The 19,746-nt window shown below is 36.6% G+C and overlaps 1 protein-coding gene across 3 annotated transcripts in view; it reads right to left on the reverse strand.

Moving 5' to 3' along the window:
• Positions 1-1,253: 1,253 nt before the first annotated feature.
• The window catches only part of cadm1b (cell adhesion molecule 1b), a 187,742-nt gene continuing 169,249 nt past the window's right edge, over positions 1,254-19,746 (reverse strand). For all 3 annotated transcript variants that reach the window (XM_059514589.1, XM_059514590.1, XM_059514588.1), the window contains 2 exons: positions 2,145-2,270; positions 1,254-2,069 (listed from right to left, as the gene is read on the reverse strand). In XM_059514589.1, the coding sequence (XP_059370572.1) occupies positions 1,951-2,069; positions 2,145-2,270 (245 nt within the window). In that variant the 3' untranslated portion in view covers positions 1,254-1,950. The remainder of the gene's footprint in view (positions 2,070-2,144; positions 2,271-19,746) is intronic.

A 19,746-nucleotide genomic window follows, 5' to 3' on the forward strand; every position in this document is an offset into this window, starting at 1 on the left:
TATTGCATTATTGTAGAGTTATTACATTCAATCTGGCATCTACACATAAACTGGATTGAAGGAATCGAGAATAAGAGCTGCTAACCGAAATGTGTTGGAGGGCACAACTGTGAGTATGGCTTACAACATACAGGCTCCATCTATATCATTTAGTATGAAAGTTTTTTTTAAGTCACTATGAGAAGCGCACAGAAGCACTAACAATATTCGGAGAAACTCACTGACCTCGACCTCATACTGAGCCTACTGAATGAGAACAAGCTAAAAAATGAAAGCTATTTTACACTCTGATAGATATTTTGTGTTTCATGAGGGGACATCTTTGTGACGGCCTTCCTGTACAGCTGAGCTAGGAGCCGATCTGCTCTTCTTTGCTTTGGCATTCAATTTTAATGCTTGGGCGTTAATTACAATAAATTAGTCTGTGAGTGAAGCTGGTATATGGATAATGCGATACAAGCCGGAATGAATATCAACACAAGCCGATTATAATCACAAACAGTATACCTAAGGAACAATTAGGGCTGTCAATCGTTTAAAAGTTTTAATCCAACCAACTACAACGTATGCTGATGAATTAATCAAATTAATTCAAATTAGGCATAGGAGGACAATATACTGTTTGTTTAATTTCCATATCATTGAATATGTCAATCAATCAACCTACAGTCCACAGTAAATAATTTTAGAGGTTGTCTTGTCTGTCCAATATCAAGAGGATTTGTCATTGTATTCAGCCTGTGATATTTTGTTAAAATGCAAACATTTTTTGGCACCTTACACAATGAGCTCCACATTGTAATGCACCATATGAGAAGTTAAACTTAAAAAAAAATAATAATCTTGACAAAATGAAACTGTAAATTTAATTATTAACCCTTGAATTAATTGATTATTTCATAAATGATTACATATGATTAATTTATAAATATAATAACATCTTAGGGGAGTTACAGTACTTAAACTATAAATTATTTTTTGCATGTTAATTGTGCCACATGATTTTGCCCCCCCCTCCCTCACATATTTATAAACAGTGCAGTGCAGTGTTTTCTAAAATCATTGAAAGATTATGCCTAATAATAATAGGATTATTTTGAACAAATACATAGATTGGACAAAAATGTGTAATATCATTGACAAAATGTATATATGGGTCAGGGGCATTATTGACTTATATTTATAAATATTGACCATTATATATATATATATATATATATATATATATATATATATATATATATATATATATATATATATAATGGTATTGAAGTAATGTGTTCAATTGACAGCCCTAATATCAACACAAGCCGATTATAATCATAGATACAGTATATCTAATAAATAATGCAACAACACAATACGGCTGCTGAATGTTGCTGGTCACAACAAAATAGGTTTCTATCTTCTCTAAGGGACTGAGGAGAGCAACAGGCAATTTGCCAAATAAATTACTTGGAATCAATCCATGAAAACAACCCAAGCGGTCGTTCTTTGACCGAATCTTACATCGAAACTTTATATGTGTGGCTTTCTTTCAGACCTGCAGACAGAGCGGCGTGAGAGAGTGCTGGCAATTAAACCGAAATGAAACGAAAACAAAATAGCCATGGGTTCAGACCGTTCGAGAGACAGTAGCTTGTGGGTGTCCTGATGAAAGTGGGAACTTCAGTAAGAACAGAACAAGGCACAAAATTCTTAGCGAATGTCGAAACTGAACAAAACCGGCCCCAGCGGGAGGTGTTGGATGGTGAAGCGGTCTAAAATTGAGCTCTCCTAGTGCTCTGCCATCCCACACCCCGTCCATCTCGATGGCAGCACCTTCTCCTCACCATCTCTTCAGCTGCACAGGTGTGAATCCAGCCTGATTGAAACCCACAACCCCTACCTCCCAACCCAGCAGTCCACAGTTTACTGTTCAGCACAGAAAGCTAGCAGGTCTAGTCAGAGTTAAATGTAGTACTCCTTCTTGTCATCCGAATTGTTGTGTCCCCCCTCTGCGTTGATGATGGCAGTATCTGCATCTGCGGCATCGTCCGCTCCTTTGGCTTCATGGGTAAAGTAGGTACCTTAAAACAAGAACATTTGTCATTTCCACAGATAAAAAAAACTATCCAAAATCAAGCCAAAGCCTTTTGATTTACCTTTGTGTCTTGCAAAATATCGTCCGAGAACAATCAGGAGACAAAGCATGGCGAACACAACCACCGCGACAATGCCGCCGATGACGGCGTGATCAATTTTCTGAGGCGCTCCATCTGCTCTTGAATCTGCGTCAAAGAGGAACACAGACACAAAGAAATGAAGGCACCTTCTCGGTTAGGAATTGAGTGTGAGATTCCCTGCCAAATGATGTTATTCTGCTTTAAATAAATACATGAATGCCATCTCCCTTATATATTCACAGTCATCCTAATACAAATCAACACATGCCTGATCTTTAGACTAAAAACACCTCTCAGTGAATCTGGCAGACGGTTTTCACATACTCTTGTTTGTGACATTTCCTGTAAATGTGTAAATAGCATGACACAGACTAGCACATACTCAAACACAGTTTGTTTGGTTTGATCCTGAAACATCAGCTGTCTGACCAACACTGACACTGGGGAGATAAAGTTGCCAGCCTAAGCTGGTTTGAATGAAATAAATCATAGATAGCATATATGCACGTTAAAATGTTTGGAAAAGAGAGAATGCAAATAACAGATCTACCAGTCACTATGGTAAAACAGCCAAAATGCATTTATAAAGACTGGCTTTTTTGCTCATTAATAATGCTGCATTTATTTGATAAAAAATAAAGTAAAAGTAAATTAAAAACAGGTTTTCTATTTGAATATATAAGTAAATGTAATTTATTCCTGTGATGGCAAAGCTGAATTTTTCAGAATCATTGCTGATGCTGATTTGGTGCCACCTGATTTTTTTTTTTCTTGGATTCTTTACTGTCACTTTTAATACATTTAAGTCACCCTTGCTTAATAATAGCATTCATTTATTTTAATAAAATAAAATAAAATAAATATACTTAAAATGAATATAAATAAATAATAAAAATGATATTTCTTACTGACAAAGTTTTGAATGATAGCATATATAGAGATATATATCAGCACCATATTGGATACTGGCTGACATTAGAGATTTTTTTTTTTTTTCTTGGTCTGTTTTAGTGCATTGTCACATTTAAAACTTTCTGTGTTTTTAAATGTAATCTTTTGCAAATCTCAAAACGAATATCCATTTTTCATACTGGACATTATAATGTTGTTATTCCTAAATTAACTTGAGGTATTTACAGTGAATGCCTTCAGCCCTTAGTATTTTTTTATTTTTGTAGACAATTTGCTGGTGCATTTCTCCATTTATGTATGTAGCAAAAGACCTTTATTTGAGCTTTTGGTGCAGTGGCTCGTATGGCACATACGACATGCTAGACATGTAAGAGAACAGACAGAAAATAAACCCTGCACACATTCTAATTAAGTTTCCTGATGAAGTGCCTAGCAACCAAACCACGAGAAAGAATCTAGACCTGAGAGCAAAGACTGAAAGTGCCTCAACAGAACCCAGACTGTATATTCCTCTCAATATTACTCATTCAGTTTTGTAATCAATAGCCTTTCATCAGGTATAAGAGTGATAGAAGTTGCCCTTTTCCATTTACAGAATCAACACAAGCTAAAGCTTCAGTGACCGACCTACCGTTTTTCATCAAACCGCATCTGATCCACAACTGGCGTTTCTTTGAATTTAAGAGCATGTAGAGCTCTAACCAATTAACCTACCTAGAACATTAAATGACTGAATACATGTCAATGCCGACGACGGCGTGAAAACAACATCTTTTGATAAACCCCTTTCTGCCTGCAGCAAACCTGCAGATCCAGCCCAACAGGATGATAGTCTACTATGATGCCGCTTTGATATGAGCCACAGAGGTTTCTGCATTGATATAGCACAGGGAAGCCCTGCATTGCATCATGTTGCACCAGAGGCACCTCTCATGGCTCTGGCAGCCTGTTCCCAGTGCTAATTAGCATGAGACTAGGAATGAACACAGCAGAGAGGAGCACTGTCACATTCCATTCTTTCCGCAGTACCGCCCCTCCCGCTCCCTCCGCCGGCCCGGTTCCGCCCCTCCTCCCCCTCCTGCCTCCCGCTTGACACCAGCAGATAAATTAACTGTCCAGAGCCACGGATATCTTAGCCTGCTAGAGGAAATTTGGGTGTGAATACAATTTTCGGTGACTATAAGGCACATGGAATTATAGGAATTATGTAATGGAAAGCTCATATATAGCCTTTAAGGTGAGACACTACAGGCAAAAACAGTGTTTTTTTTCATGCACTGGTCAGTTTTGAGATTCGGGGCTGTTTGGCTTTTCATAATGTGTTTATTCAGACTAGTGGGAAGAAAACATGATAAATACACTTATAAGGGTTTATTGTATTTGTATCCATAGATTTCATTTACAATATTTTAAAGGCTATTTTCTCAAAATTAATAAAAAAAAAAAATTGTTTTCTCATGCACTGCCGATAAATCTCCCCTTCAGTAACGGTTTTGACAGAGGGGGTTTGTTTATATATACTTTTTCTGATTTTATACAACATTTTATTCCTAAAAACATGGTGAAAATGATCCCCCCCTGGCTTTATTTAATGTTCAGGTTTCTGTTCTGGAAATGTATTTAAATTAGTACATATTTAATTGGATGTCTCACTTCAGGGGAAAAAAATATGATATTTATAATACTTTTTTTTCATGTAATTAAACAGCCTAGGAAGTATGGTGATATCTATTAGTTTTGGTGATATCTAACACTTTGAAATTAAAAATGTTGCTACTGGCAAAAATACAAGTCCTCTGTCCATAAAGTTTCGTTTTCTAGTGAGAAAGCCATCTTGTCTGAATCAGGGGAGAAATATGCACATATCCAGCACTATTTACAAGAACAAAATGGTCCAAAACAGCTACACTCTAAAAAATGCTGGGTTACTTTCTCAACCCAAATGCTGGGTTCATCTTGTTGGGACATTTAATTGGGTTATTTTTGATATTTTTACCCAGGTACTGGGTAATTGTTCTGTAACTAAGTTGCTGGGTAATTTTTAATGCTGGGTCTTTTTTTTTATTACCTAACTGCTGGGTTGAGCCCGTCTCCGATGAAGCAATGCAGCTGCTGAGTTACAATCAGATCATGGGCTTTTTGCATCCTACAGGAGAGAGAGGTTCTCAGCGTAACCCAGCATTTTTAAGCAAATATGTCGTTGGATTTCGAATGAACTTTTTTCAGCTGAGGAAGTGTTATTATGAATTATTATAAACTGCTTTTTGCTTTAAAAAGACATTAACCGATAGACTGGAGTCATGTGGATTAGCAAATTTTCATTTGTGGGATGAACTGTTCTTTTAAGATGTGACCTCCTGACTCAAGCTGCCATTTCATAATGTGTATTCTGGACTGGGGGACCACAAGGCCAAACGGGCCAGCGTTAAACGGCACGTGGAGGGCTTTACAAATCGTGCTTGTGTTAAGCAGGCGGGGGGATGCGAGTGGGATTTATTGGGAAATAAAGAGGACTTTTGCCTGATTTACAGCAGGGTGAGGCGGGGGGAAGACTTATGCACTGCTGCAGGGCCAGAGAGCTCATGTTTTATGAGTCTCATTCTGCATCTGTGCTGAAGTGACTAATTAAACTGCAGGCCACTGTCATTGCAGCAGCTGTGGACCAAAGTGGAACGGCCAAGCTCTTGTGAGTGGCGAAGACACAAGAATATGAGGCTTATGCGTGACGGGCCGATATAATGTGGTAGTCTTATAGCCTTCCTGTCTATTTCTGGCATTTCCCGCTAAAAGGCACTTCAAAAAGTAATCAGGGAAATCTTCAGGAACAGAGCTCACAAATCTGTTCGCCGGCCCGCTTTTATTGGATTTTTAAATCTAGGTTCGAGTTTCCGCACAGGTCATTCACCGGAGTTTCGTCTCAGGGCTACGAGAGAAAGCCACACTGATGAAATGAAAAGGGAAATTTCTTTTTAAACAAATCACAGATCACCCAAGGACACCTAGGCGAAAAAATGTGGCTAAGAAACGTAAATCACACGGCATTTGAGTGAGGCACTGAACGACAGATTTTCTTCAGGCGAGAACATTTTAAAAGAAAAAATATTAAGGAGAGGTTGAACATGAACCCATTCGGATTCGGGCGAGAAAGGACCACGGTCCCGGGTTACAAAGGGAGACCTTTCCAAACTAAGATTGGACCCTGAGCATGTGGAGCCTTTGAAGCATGTTTTCCTGATAGAGTCTCTAAATTGAGCTTGTGTGTCACAGGGGTGACAAAGACATTTGCTACTATCTGTGGCTCTCTGTGAGTTAAATCACATTCACATAGTGAAGTCAGCGAATGCAAAGCGTTACCAAAATATGCTCTAAAAGCAGCCTGCTACATGCCACAAAGCATATGGCTGGTGACATTTTTCCCCTGAATTATGTAGATGGAATGATAAATATGCCAAGAGTCCGGATCAGACGTCTACAGTGTATTGGTGAGAGGCCTTTTCATATCGAACTCACAGCCATTCAGCTTTTCTGAGTGACTTGCTGCAAGCAACCAGCTTGGTTTGTAATCACAAGGAAACATTAGTCAGCTTCAAATAATAATTCATTTCCTTTGCACTGCAATCAAAGCAGAAAACTCTCAATTGGAGAGAAATCCGCTTCCGTGCATTCCCTTCCCTAAACCGCTTAAATGGAGCGCATCCTTTACGTCGGAAAGAAAAACAGGGGTTTTGAACCAGGGAGACTGTAGACGTGTCGTTTACTCCACAATGAAAAGAAGTGGCATCTTTGATAAAATCAGCCAGACTTATTTTGGCACCTCGCTGCCTGCTGAGCTATCTTTGGCAATTGGACTAAAGAAGTGTTGAAGTTATGTAGCGTTTTTACAAGCAATGGAGAACTTCACACTTTCACTGAATGCGTCTATTTCTGACCTTTATTTTGGCAGTACGCTGATGCATTATTACTGGGTGAAAAGCATCTCTTTAGGACTGTTGACATGGGTGATGGTGATAACAGAGCTCTTTGCTACAGTGTTTATAGCTTTATTTACTATACTTTTAAAACTCAATGGTATTTTTATATTACGTGGCTGTCCACCACATCATAATAAAAGCCCCATCTGAAAAGTCTCAAGTACTCCATCACCAACATTAACATCAGAATTTTTTTTCTTTTTTGTTATTATACTGTTATTATACTGATATCATTTATCATAATTGTTAATATAACATTACATTATTTTTCATTATGAATATACACACAATAAAATATCTACAAAAGGTTATCCACATTAATTGTAGCACTAACCCCATACAAATATATTTGAAAAGTAACTGAATGTTAAATAAACATTTTTTACAAGTTAGCCATCAAGTTGTATTATCATCATATACACATGTACACACAATAAACATATACAAAATAAATAAATATTTATTTATTCAAGTCTTACAAGTAATTCATCTATTTCTTCTTTAAGACTGTCCATAGTTTTGGCATATATTATATTATATTATATTATATTATATTATATTATATTATATTATATTATATTATATTATATTATATTATATTATATTATATTATATTATTATATTATATCATATTATATTAATATATAAACAAACACAATAAAATACATACTCAGGTGAAATATTATTTATTGTCTTTAAAAAGTGAATATGCTAAATAAATAAATAAATAAATAAATAAAATGTTACACAAGTCTTACAAGTTAGTCATCTACATGGCCATAACTGCAGATAAAAATAAAAATGCAGATTGATCCAATCTGTTCAAAAGTCCATTTCATCTTCTATAAATATCAAATATATACTATAACATAATCATTCCATTATATTATGCTGTAAAAAATATTTTGTCAGAATGCATGGCAAGTTCATAAAGTTCATTAGTTCCCTTTCATCTTCTATAGAAATCGAGCTACAAACATCAAAACATCTACTATTCTAATCGTTTCAATATATTATGCTTACAAAAATGTATTTTGTCAGGATGCTTTTTTTCATTCTAGGTTTTTTTTTGTTCAGTGGAAGCTTCGCGGTAAACAGAATTTCTTGTTGCTATGGTAAGCAAGTCTCTAACAAGGAAATGTAAGTGTGAATATCTCCACAGAATACAGTGTAGAAATAGTTACACACACTTATTTAATTAAACTTGACAAATACATGTACAAATTGGGAAATAAATCCAAAATAATGAATTCAGTGTTACTGGCATTGCAATATGCGAAAAATAACAGCTTCAAAAAGAAGAGTGGCATGGCTGCCTCTGCTGGTATCCAAAAACAAAACCCCGCAACTTTTTGTGCCACGTGTAATATGCATAATTCATGATAGGGCTATTAAGAAGAGCATGTAGGAGGTGTATTCCACATCTGGCTCTGGCCTACATTATGACTAGCATGCACACAAGCCCCACAGCATGAGCACAGCTCCAGCCTCAGATTACCCTCCTCAGATGAGTGTGCTATAACCCACATTCACACCGCCTGCTGAATGAGGGCAAGATGAGGATGGGAAAGTTCAGAGACTCAATGTAAAATGTCGACACATTTTACTTTTTAAACTCACTGTAATAAGTGCTGGAAATAAGGCTGAAGCCACAGGGATCATCTCAGTGGATGAGAGTCTCTGCGCTCAGTGTATAACTGGAGGATCTTCATAGATAATGTAAGAGCCGCAGCGCTGTTAGATTGTTGATCAGTGTTGAAGTGTAACTAACTAAAAAAAAGTAGTGAGTTAAGTGAAGTGAACTTTACTTTTCAAAAGCATTACAGGCCTGCAGAAAGAAAAATAGCCTACACCAGCCTGGTTTGCTAGTTTACCAGCCTGAATGCATCCAAAACCAATCAAAAATCTCTCTCTGTAATATGTAAGATTTGTTTTAAGTGAATCAATTCATCATATATGGTTCCTTTGGTCCATATGTAATGTAAGTCTGAATCATTTTAATAAATTCATCCTAAACTCTCATATGTAGTGTTAGCAAGTCTGATTCAATTTATTGAACTGTTTCACCCTAAACTCTTACATCTGTTGCGCTGAAAAGTCGGAATCATTCTAATGCATCAATCCCAATGAATACGTTCATCCCAATCTTTCTCAGATGCTTTAAATTCTGGTTGATTCTAATGAATAAGTTAATCGTAAACTCTCTCATTCAGAGTGCTGGAAATTCTGTTTCGTTCTAATGAATCAAGTCATCTGGATGAATTGATTCATCCAGTTTCCTCTCTTATGTAGTGCTAGAAATACTGGTTGATTCTATTGAATCAATTCAACCCAATGAATCATTTCATTTTAAACTTTCTCATTCAAAGTGCTGAAAAATCGGATTAATTTTAATGAATAAAGTCATCCCAATAAAATGATTCATCTTAAACCCTGTCCGCTAAATATCTGATTCATTCTAATGAACCAATGTATCGTAATGAGTCGGTTCATCCTAAACTCTCATATGTGGTGCCATAAATTCTGGTTGATTCCAATAAATCAATTTATCCTAGATGCTCTCATAAATAGTGCTAGAAAGTCTGATTAATCCCAGTAAATAAACATCGAAACACACTTTCCACTATCAAGACTAAGATTTGTTAAATGCTATAAATATTTGTGCACAGTTAATTTGTTTTATAGTTTTAGTAGTTAGTGTTTGATACAAACACCCAACTTAAAATCATTAATGTATGTAGTTTATGTTTTAAATTAATTAAAAGTTATACTAAAATAGTTATATAATCTAAAAATAGTCATTTTAAACATATATTTCCCCCAAAGCTTCAATATCATTAGCTCCTTTTTGGGCAACTTGTACAGTAGTTGTAATTTAGTTGCTACCATTTTTAAAAGAGTAGCTCGACTTTAGATGAACTATTTGAATTTTGGAGTAGTTTGTAGTTTGACATGCTGTAATTTCAAAGAGGCCTCTCCAACACTGTTGTTAATGCAGGGAAACACAAAACTGATCCACAGTAGTGTAAGTTATTTGCTTGTCATTATGCTGAAAAGATTAGTTTACGGTTTGCAATTGAGCTAAATTAAAAAGACAAAACTGAATGGGTGAATATTTTGGAATACAATGCAATTCTAATTATCTAAAACACTGAAGCACATGCAAGACAACAAACACCTGCTCAACTCAATTTGCTTTTGAAATCTCTCTCATGGGTTCATCTCATTAACACACAATTACCTCTCAAACAAAGCAAGACAATGGCACCCAGCGAAGAGTTCAGCGCTCCTCTTCTCATACACAATGGAGAAAAAAATTGTTCATCTCACATCGGCTAATGCTTGAAACAATTCTGTCAGTTTTGGTTTGATTTCAGATAATGCTTGATTCATCCCAGCTGCAGACTGCGGTGGTCTGTGTCGTGAAGTAAAGTGTCATTTTTCATTGATGTGCCATGTGAGTAGTGTTTTATTATGGCAGAATTCTGACAGTAGAGTGATAGAAAGGGAACTAAACATTGACACTGACATTGTCACAGGAGAGCGATGAGTACATTCATCCTCCATTGATTCTCTGCAGTTTCGTTCCCTCTGGAGGCTACAGACACTTCTGCTGGAACCTCTTCAACAACAACAACAACAAAAACTTCACCAATAACTGACGAAATCCCTCTTTGCACACTCGCTTAGCATGCAGTGTGTCAACCTTAGAGTCAGTTTAATACAAATATTGCTGAAAATATTTAAACAATTAAATTAGCATGTGGTCCAGACTGGTTTGGGATTGACCAGCATGCTTTTTTTTCTGAAGCTGGTTGGCCAAAGAAAGTTAAAGCCAACATGGAACCCAATTTTTTAGTATATTTTTGGTGTTATTGTGAAAATTTTATCGAGTTTTATCAAAACATTATAACTTGCTCTATATTTTGCAATGAACTATTAAATATTGTGTAGATTCTAAGGACATCTGAGTTCAAATCCTATATGCAGTATGCATACATGTGTGTATATAATATAATGCATGTAATAAACCAAGCAAAATACCCACTGAACATTTTCATTGTATGAAAAAACAAAAACAGATTTGACATTTTCATAATAACTCTGTTTGCGTTCCGTGAGGAAAAAAAGTCACCCTACCCATACCCTCATAAAAAAATAATACATATGATTTATTATAAAACTTTGCTAAAGCCATTTTCGCATAAAGCTGACACTTAAATGCATATATAATAAATATATCATTAAAAGCTAAAACTCCTCTGCGTTCTTGCATTGACAAATTAATCTAGTGTAAAAAGCTTATACATACATTTATTAATTTCACTTTTTAGAAGTGCATTTTTAAATAGGCGTGCTTATCGTCAGGGGTTTCACCTTTTTTTACAAGCCTGCCGAAGACACCCCAAACACAACATTTACATGAGTTTATTGTTCTGAGCAGATGCTTTCTCACCAAGGTGACCTACTACAAACAATATGGCACTAACGCAGCAATATAATTCACACCGAAATTGGCGAGGTAAACACCAACCAAAACCTCCCTCCTCTTCTTTTTTGACAAGTTAGAAGTGATTTCTTTGTAACAGGCGACTCCATCAAACTACGTTCTTCTTCTTCGCTACTGCACTCCTAATGCTTAAAACCGCACCGTGTTACACCAGACGGCAGTATTACTCTTGACAGAGAGCAAAGACCTAATGAACACATAAACAAATAAGAAGTATACGAGGGGAATGCGAAGAGGGCTCCGTGCGCTCTTGAGTCATGATGACATCTCATGGGAGATGATGGGGGCTGTAAGCTGTGCTGGCACTCAGGTGAACACTGCCAAACGGGACTAAATTACAATCCGGGCGCACTGACTTGACTCCGTGCCATGAATTACTCATCTTCCCTCCATTTGCACCCGGCACTCATTTGCTCTTGTGCAGCATATGTGCTCCATGTCGGAGTGGCTTGCAGACAGTCACGGCCTCCGCCGCTCGGCTCGCTGCTCCCCCTCGGCAGACAGGCGTAATTAAAACCGCACTGCTAAATGGGAGCTCAAATGGTCGCAACCTGTTTGTAACGACGGAACAAGTTTCAGTGAAACTTAATCACCTGAGAGAACACCAAACTCTGCTATGATAAAGCTGAAAGCACTTCATTTAAACCACACTGGCAGAAGGTACTCGGCAATGTCTTATATGACTTGTTATGGCATTAACCAACCCTCTTATGCAGACGGAGAACTTGCAGATGATCACTTTCCTTTATCTTATTTCGGCAGTTTATTACAGAATGTTGCAGGCTGGACTCGAACCTGCATCTTCCACATGGGCACCATGGCTTAATGTCCATAATGTTCTAAACAAAAGTACATTTTAATTAATTACAGAAGACGTACATGATGTACTGGATTTGGATTGTAATTTTGAGAGTGACTATTTTCACGTGCTGTTTAATTGTAATAATATCTGTATCAGAAGGAATTTATGACATAGAGGATCATACCTGACATGACGCTGCTACTAGTTAGCCTGTTCTGAGCAGTTTTTGTGATTGGACTCGCTTCAGGATTTCATTCTCTTTTGAAATCGGATGGGATGCCAGCAGTGCTTGAACCACCAACTGTTATTTTACCCAGAAAGTTGGCAAGAAGGTATAAATTGATAATAAAGGTGCTCTAGGCAGCACAGAGAGAAATTTAGCTTATAGTATTCAATGAAGGTCAAAATGAATTAGGAAAAACAATGTGAAAAAATAATATACCTGCAATCATAAGACTTTCCTATCAACTAGGGATTAGATTTCTTTCAAGGAAAAAATAAGTAATTCGCTCTGTTATTTTTACTGTTGTGGGAAAAAAATACTGACATGTTTGATTTAGACTGGTTTAAAATCATGAAGTATGTCTGTGAAACATATACTAGTGTTGTAATAGTTAGGTAAAACTAAACCTACTGTGAATTTTTTTTAGTAATTGAAATAAAATCTGAAATGAATAAAATAAAAATATTTAATGAAACTTAAAATGAAGTTTTTGTTTTGCCTTGACAGCTAACTGAAATAAGCTAAAGCCGAAATATTCAAACTTAAATAAAAATAATAAAAACAATGACAATATTAACATAAAATCACACAATTGAAAGATAATGACTAAAACTTCAACTAAAATTAATAAAATAATTACAATTATTAATGAAAACTTAAAAGAATATAAATAATGCTAAAAAAACAGTTGTATTAAGATCTGATTCGTATTGGGATAAAATTAACATCAGCAAATATTTAACACTGTCATGCTTAAATAACTTCAATTCCTTTACTAGACTATAAATGAAAAACTGTTTATGAATAAGCCTTAAATATGTTTTAGCAAATCCCTTTACTAATAGTACATACGGATGATATCTTAATTTCTCCCAAGAGAACTGTACTCACAAATCCCATGACACATGTAAGCTTTCTGAGCCGAAACAAACCCTGGAGGCTTTTAAAATGTACCGAATACATTACAACAGTCTGCTGTGTAAAGATTGTATATATAATGCACTAGTTATATTTTGGAGATCCAGAACAATCTTCTGCACTTTAATTGCCTGAAATGCTAAATTAAATGCATGACACCCAAACATCTGCTACCAGACACCGCTACCTGCAGGCCAACCTCAACTGAACAGCGTCAAAAAAAGCTGTGAATAAACCGAATTGGCATAGAAAATGTTGCTAATCAGTTCCATGTGTCAATAACGACTCACAATCTGGACTGTTATAAAAAGAAAACATACAGTAACTAGGAAAGGATAACATCGCAACTTCCTGAGGAAAAAGAAAAGAGAATGTTTACCTTAGCCGAGGGTTCACCATTATCCATCATCAGTGTATCTCAACATCACACCTTTCCTGTCTAGAAATTAGCTTCCGCCTCACCTGAGGGATCTAAATCCCTATCTGCAGGAAATCTGCTCGGACTAGAAATAGACAGCTGGAGCAGAAGCTGTGAGGTGAGGTCCCAGAATTGGGTTTTGTAAAAACACCGGGGATTTGATCTATCTTTCTGGTTGAAGCCGATGTCCTCAGAGCACAGGTGATTGGTCTCTCTGGGGCAAAAAAGAAAAAAAGCTCCAACTTTGTGAGTATTAAACACAGGACAAAAGCCTGTCTGAATCATGGGGGAACGCTGGGGCTTTCTGGGAAATGAAATAAACAAATTGTAGAGGCAGGTACTGCAAAAGATGTTTGGTTCCTGAGATGTTTAAATTACTAAGTGTACTTCACCGTGGCATTTGCTCCTCCTCCATAGAAAACCATATTTAGGCCTTGAACTGTTGCCTGCTGCCTGTTGCTAGGCTACACAGTTAGGGATCGAAAATAAAACACTTGTCAAAAAAGAGAAAAGTGCACTCGGGGTGTGAAAGCATAAACTGCGAGAATGAAAGGCTAAATGTCTCGTCTAGCAGAGACAAAAACGAAAGGAGGGTGTGCTGCTTGACACCGGTAAAGAAACCTCAATTAAAATCAAGTATGCAGAGGCTTCAATGAAAAGAGTGTTACTCACACGCAGTACTTACAGTGCTAAAATGACTGAAAAACACTCATCTGTTTTTATATTAAATAGTATATATATATATATATATATATATATATATATATATATATACATACACACACGAACACACACACACGTGTCTATGCGTGTGCACAATAAATATTTTATTTTTGAACAGTCATCATGTAGATGAAATAGATATTAAAGGGATACTCCACCCCAAAACGAAAATTTTGTCATTAATCACTTGACCCCATGTCGCTCCAAACCCGTTAAAGCTCCATTCTTCTTCGGAACACAATTTAACATATTTTGGATGACAACCGGGAGGCCTGAGCCAAGTAAATTACACTGTCAAGTTCCAGAAAAGTATGAAAAGTAGTCATCAGAACACTCCATCTGCCATCAGATGTGCAATCTGGGTTATATAAAGCGACGGGAACAAATTTTGTAAGCGAAGAAAACAAAAAATAATGACTTTATTCAATAATTCCTTTGTCAACGGACTCTATATCACCGTGCTGCGTATGCTCTTCTGTGTCCTCCACACCACAAGGATGTGCTGTTTCTACGTGTATCTACATTGTGGCGTGGAGAACACAGTCAGCCTCATTTCCTGTCTCCTGAGATGCCTTCATCTGGCCGTTTTTTGAAGGCAGCATAGATGTATCCTTCGCTGCCTTTCAAATCCCACAATCCTGTGTGTTCCATTCTGTGAGAGTTAAGCCAAAAAATAAAGATGGCGTCTGAAAGTTGCAGTCGGTGGTCAGTTTGTGTTTAAATGTATGTTTCTGAACAACGTTTTCCACTTTTTATGTAATTTCTAGCGAGAAATTAATATAGCAGTAATGAAATATCCACTCAGTTATCACCAAAGCTCTCTATATTTTGCTGTAGATCATTAAACCATAACTCCGCCTCAGAAGCTTGTCCAAAATCCGTTTCATGAGGTGCTTTCGGGCAAAAACGCTACATGCAAAGTCACCTGCCTAAGTTTTCGGATGCAGCCATAGAGTGACACAGAGGAGACCGTTCACCATAGGAATTATTGAATAAAGTCGTTATTTTTGTTTTCTTTCTCACAAAAAAGTTCTCGTCGCTTCATATAACCCAGATTGCACGTCTGATGGCAGATGGAGTATTCTGACGACGACTTTTCGTACCTTTTCTGGACCTTGACAGTGTAATTCCTTGGCAGTCTATGGGACAGTCTCAGGCCTCCCGGTTTTTGTCCAAAATATGTTAAATTGTGTTCTGAAGACGAAAGAAGCTTTTACGGGTTTGGAATGACATGGGGGTAAGTGATTAATGACAAAATTTTTATTTTAGGGTGGAGTATCCCTTTAATATACTATTTCAGAAAACTATATGCATGTTAAAGAGTAATTAATATATTGAACAAAGAAATGTATTAAATACATGACATACGCAAACTGTAATGATTCCATTACACTATAATTGAACTCCCTTAATATATATAATATAAAATATAATATAAAACTGTCTGTTTGTCTATGTACAATATACAAACACATTATTATATTACATTTGTATTTTTCCCTCCATAATATATTATTATATATTAAATAATTTAGCTTTCATTTTCATCACAGAATAATGGGATTAATATTACACAATTATAGCATCATTAACATATAATTACTTATGTTTTGTCACATATTATAGTTTTTCTCAGTCGCTTTGGTACGGTACATTTCTCGAATCATCCTTGAGATTTGCAAAACAGTAAGTGCATTTCTCAAAACAACTCGTACAAATAGCAAAACACCGTGGATTACCTGCAAAAACCAGTCTCTTGCTCAAAATCCTTAGTTCATCTCTCAAAAATAAATATCTGTGTCAATGAACATGTCAGTGCCATAAGAATGACAAGTCCTTGTGTCATAGTTTACAGATAAGACATTTAAATTGCTTAGTCATGTTGTCAATATAACAGTGTACTCTGGAGGGATGCTCTGATGTAAACTATGGCAACATTTTGGATGACAGTTACTGTATTGAACAGTATGCCATATGCTTATGTATGCCATATATCCATTTCAAGAGTACAAATTTACATTACATTTACATTACTGTATGTGGGATATTGATTGAAAGAGACTGGATATAATTCCCAGTTACACTAGTGGTCTGACCCAAAAAATAATAATAAAAAAAAACCTTTACAATCTCATTGTGATATTGGAATGGAAAAAAGAAATATGGGCAAAAAGATGAAAATAAGTCAATTTTCAGAATTTGTAACTCTTGTGTTGTCCTCTGTCTATACAGTATAAGCTTTCTAACTGAAGAGTCATGAGATGAACCTTTGAGCTATTTCAGAGAAATGGTTTATCATTGGTTTATCATCTACATTCTCTTCATTAGTCAAGATTCACTTGCACAGTTCATGCCAAATTGACAAAAAAAATCTAATAATAATTTGTAAAAATAAACATAACAAGTGTGCTTGGCAGTTTATGATGACTAGATTAACCATCTTGCATTTAATGACTTATACGATTAACTAAAGACTAGATGTTTTGAGTGGTAAGACTATTGCACAGAAAACTGTATAATACATTTTGAGAGACATGACATTAGCTACTGATAATGTAGGAAACCGTAGATAAATGTGCATAATCAATTGCAAGAATGTACAAAAGCAATCGCAACTTGTTCAAAAGAATAAGAAACTGGTTTTATGATGTGTATAAATGAATAGATGATATGGAGGTTGTACAAGTAGTTTTGAGAATTTAATTTCTAATTTGAAAAATGCACCAAAGTGACTGAGAAAAACTGTAACACAACATCCAAAATAACAAAATTCCTCTGTTGTGTTGATTTTTTGGAATTTTAATTAAATTTATCTTCCTGTCTTTTCCAATTTAAGAGCCTGTAGCAATTCATTTTAAGTTAACATTTATGAAACCAAAGGATGACATTTCTTAAAATCAGAATTTTCACTACCACAGACTTTTCATTTTTCCACTCATGTATATATTCAGATGATAATAAAAGGCCTAAAACTCACTGAAGCCTGTGATTCGAAATGTGGCCTCCTACAGCTCGCCATTATGCATGGAGGGAAATTACAAGACATGTGATAATCACTTATCTTCCCCGTACACAACAAACTTGAAGTATTTCTAAACACGATCGTGCACGTGCACCCGAGGGGGCCCTTTTTTTCCTGTGAACGCACTGCGGCACGATCGCGCGTCACATCTTCTCCTCAGCACCTGATGGCAGTTCATTCACCCATTATTTTTCCCATTGAAAGAACAAGTTTCCTGTATTGAATTAATTCACTGGGCTTTCATGTCAGCATGTTTAAGCAAAGTGACATTCTCGCACATGTATGACTGTGGCATGAAGGTAGACTGTGATATTAGTGTGGGCTATGAGAGCAGACATGAAAGAGCAAAAGCAGCAGGAGCGCAGAGCCGGCTCAGATGTATGCGGGAGGGGTAGCGGCTCAGAGCACGCTGGGCTGTCTGTGCTCATGAGGAGGGCTGAGGAGGGAAGAGGCAGGTAGGAGGAATGAGTGTGCAAAAAGAGATGAGATGAAAATAAACAGGACAAACAACAAAAACAGACTGGACAAAGCAGTAGATGCACTGAAACAACACGTTGCAACTTCACAAACAGCAGTGTATTTATGGTAGGGGCCTGGGGGGGGGGTTGTATAAGATGAGTTTATTGGTCTGCTCCGCTGCATGGATGTCCAGCCCCAAGGACGCCACTCAATGTCAGTATAAATACAGACACACGGGCATGTTTGAAATGGAATTTAGCATACTGCATGCTGCACTATATATGAAATACATGCACATTATAGAAAGAGATATTCCGCTAACTTAAAACTCACTTCACAACCTCCTTCCATAATGTGACTGAAAAAGGATATGCCACTAGAAACAAAAAATGTAGAGGAGAATTATGTGTTTGAATATGTTTTATACTTAAACTACCGTATTTTTCGGACTATAAGTCGCACCTGAGTATAAGTCGCATCAGTCCAAAAAATACGTCATGATGAGGGAAAAACACATATAAGTCGCACTGGACTATAAGTCGCATTTATTTAGAGCCAAGAACTGAGGGAAAACATTATCGTCTACAGCCGCGTGAAGGCGCTCTACGCTGCTCAGTGGTAGACTACAGGAGCACAGAGCAGCATAGAGCGCCCTCTCGTGGCTGTAGACGGTAATTTTTTCTCTTGGTTCATGTCAAATTAATTTTGATAAATAAGTCGCACCTGACTATAAGTCGCAGGACCAGCCAAACTATGAAAAAATTTGTGACTTATAGTCCGGAAAATATGGTAATATTACTATTTTGATTAGATGGATAGAACATAAGAATGATAGATATGTACATAGAAAAACAGAATGATACAGAATATCAGTAAAATGGTATATAGATAGATAGATAGACAGACAGACAGACAGACAGACAGACAGACAGACAGACAGACAGACAGACAGACAGACAGACAGATAGATAGATAGATAGATAGATAGATAGATAGATAGATAGATAGATAGATAGATAGATAGATAGATAGATAGATAGATTTGCGTTTGATGCCATTCTTTGTTGTCCAAAAATCAACAGAGGAAACTTCTTTGATGAGCTCATATGGGGAGACCAAAGGCAACATCTGGTACAGTGTTTTCACATCTGATTAGTACAACTGCATCTGGAGGGAATTCACAGTGATTTACTCTGTGTGGGTACTGGGAAGCTTACTGTGTGACACCATGTTGTTACAATGAGTGACGCCTGATAATGAGCCACCGCTGTGCATTTCTTTGGTCTAAAAAAATAAATAAATAAAAATTCTTTAATAGACTTGGTCTTGTCTAAAGCCAAGTGCAAACTGTGTGACTTTTTTCCTGTCCTTTGTGTTTGTTGCTTGTCAGACTGTACGATATGAACCCGGTGAGATTTTGGGTTGGAGCCAAACCAGACTGTGTGACATCAGCCCTCTTTTATGTGAGTCTTAGGGCTTTGGTCGCAATTGACAGGGTTGACTGGGCGTTTTACATTATCAGCAGCTGTGTCACATTCTGACACTTCTTTAACAAGCCAGTGTGCTAATGTTGAAGTCTGTCATGGCTTGATGAAAGAGTGTATTTGTGGGCTGCTTATTTTT

This window comes from Carassius carassius, chromosome 28 (genome assembly GCF_963082965.1).
Source record: "Carassius carassius chromosome 28, fCarCar2.1, whole genome shotgun sequence".
Classification (NCBI taxonomy): Eukaryota; Metazoa; Chordata; class Actinopteri; order Cypriniformes; family Cyprinidae; genus Carassius; species Carassius carassius.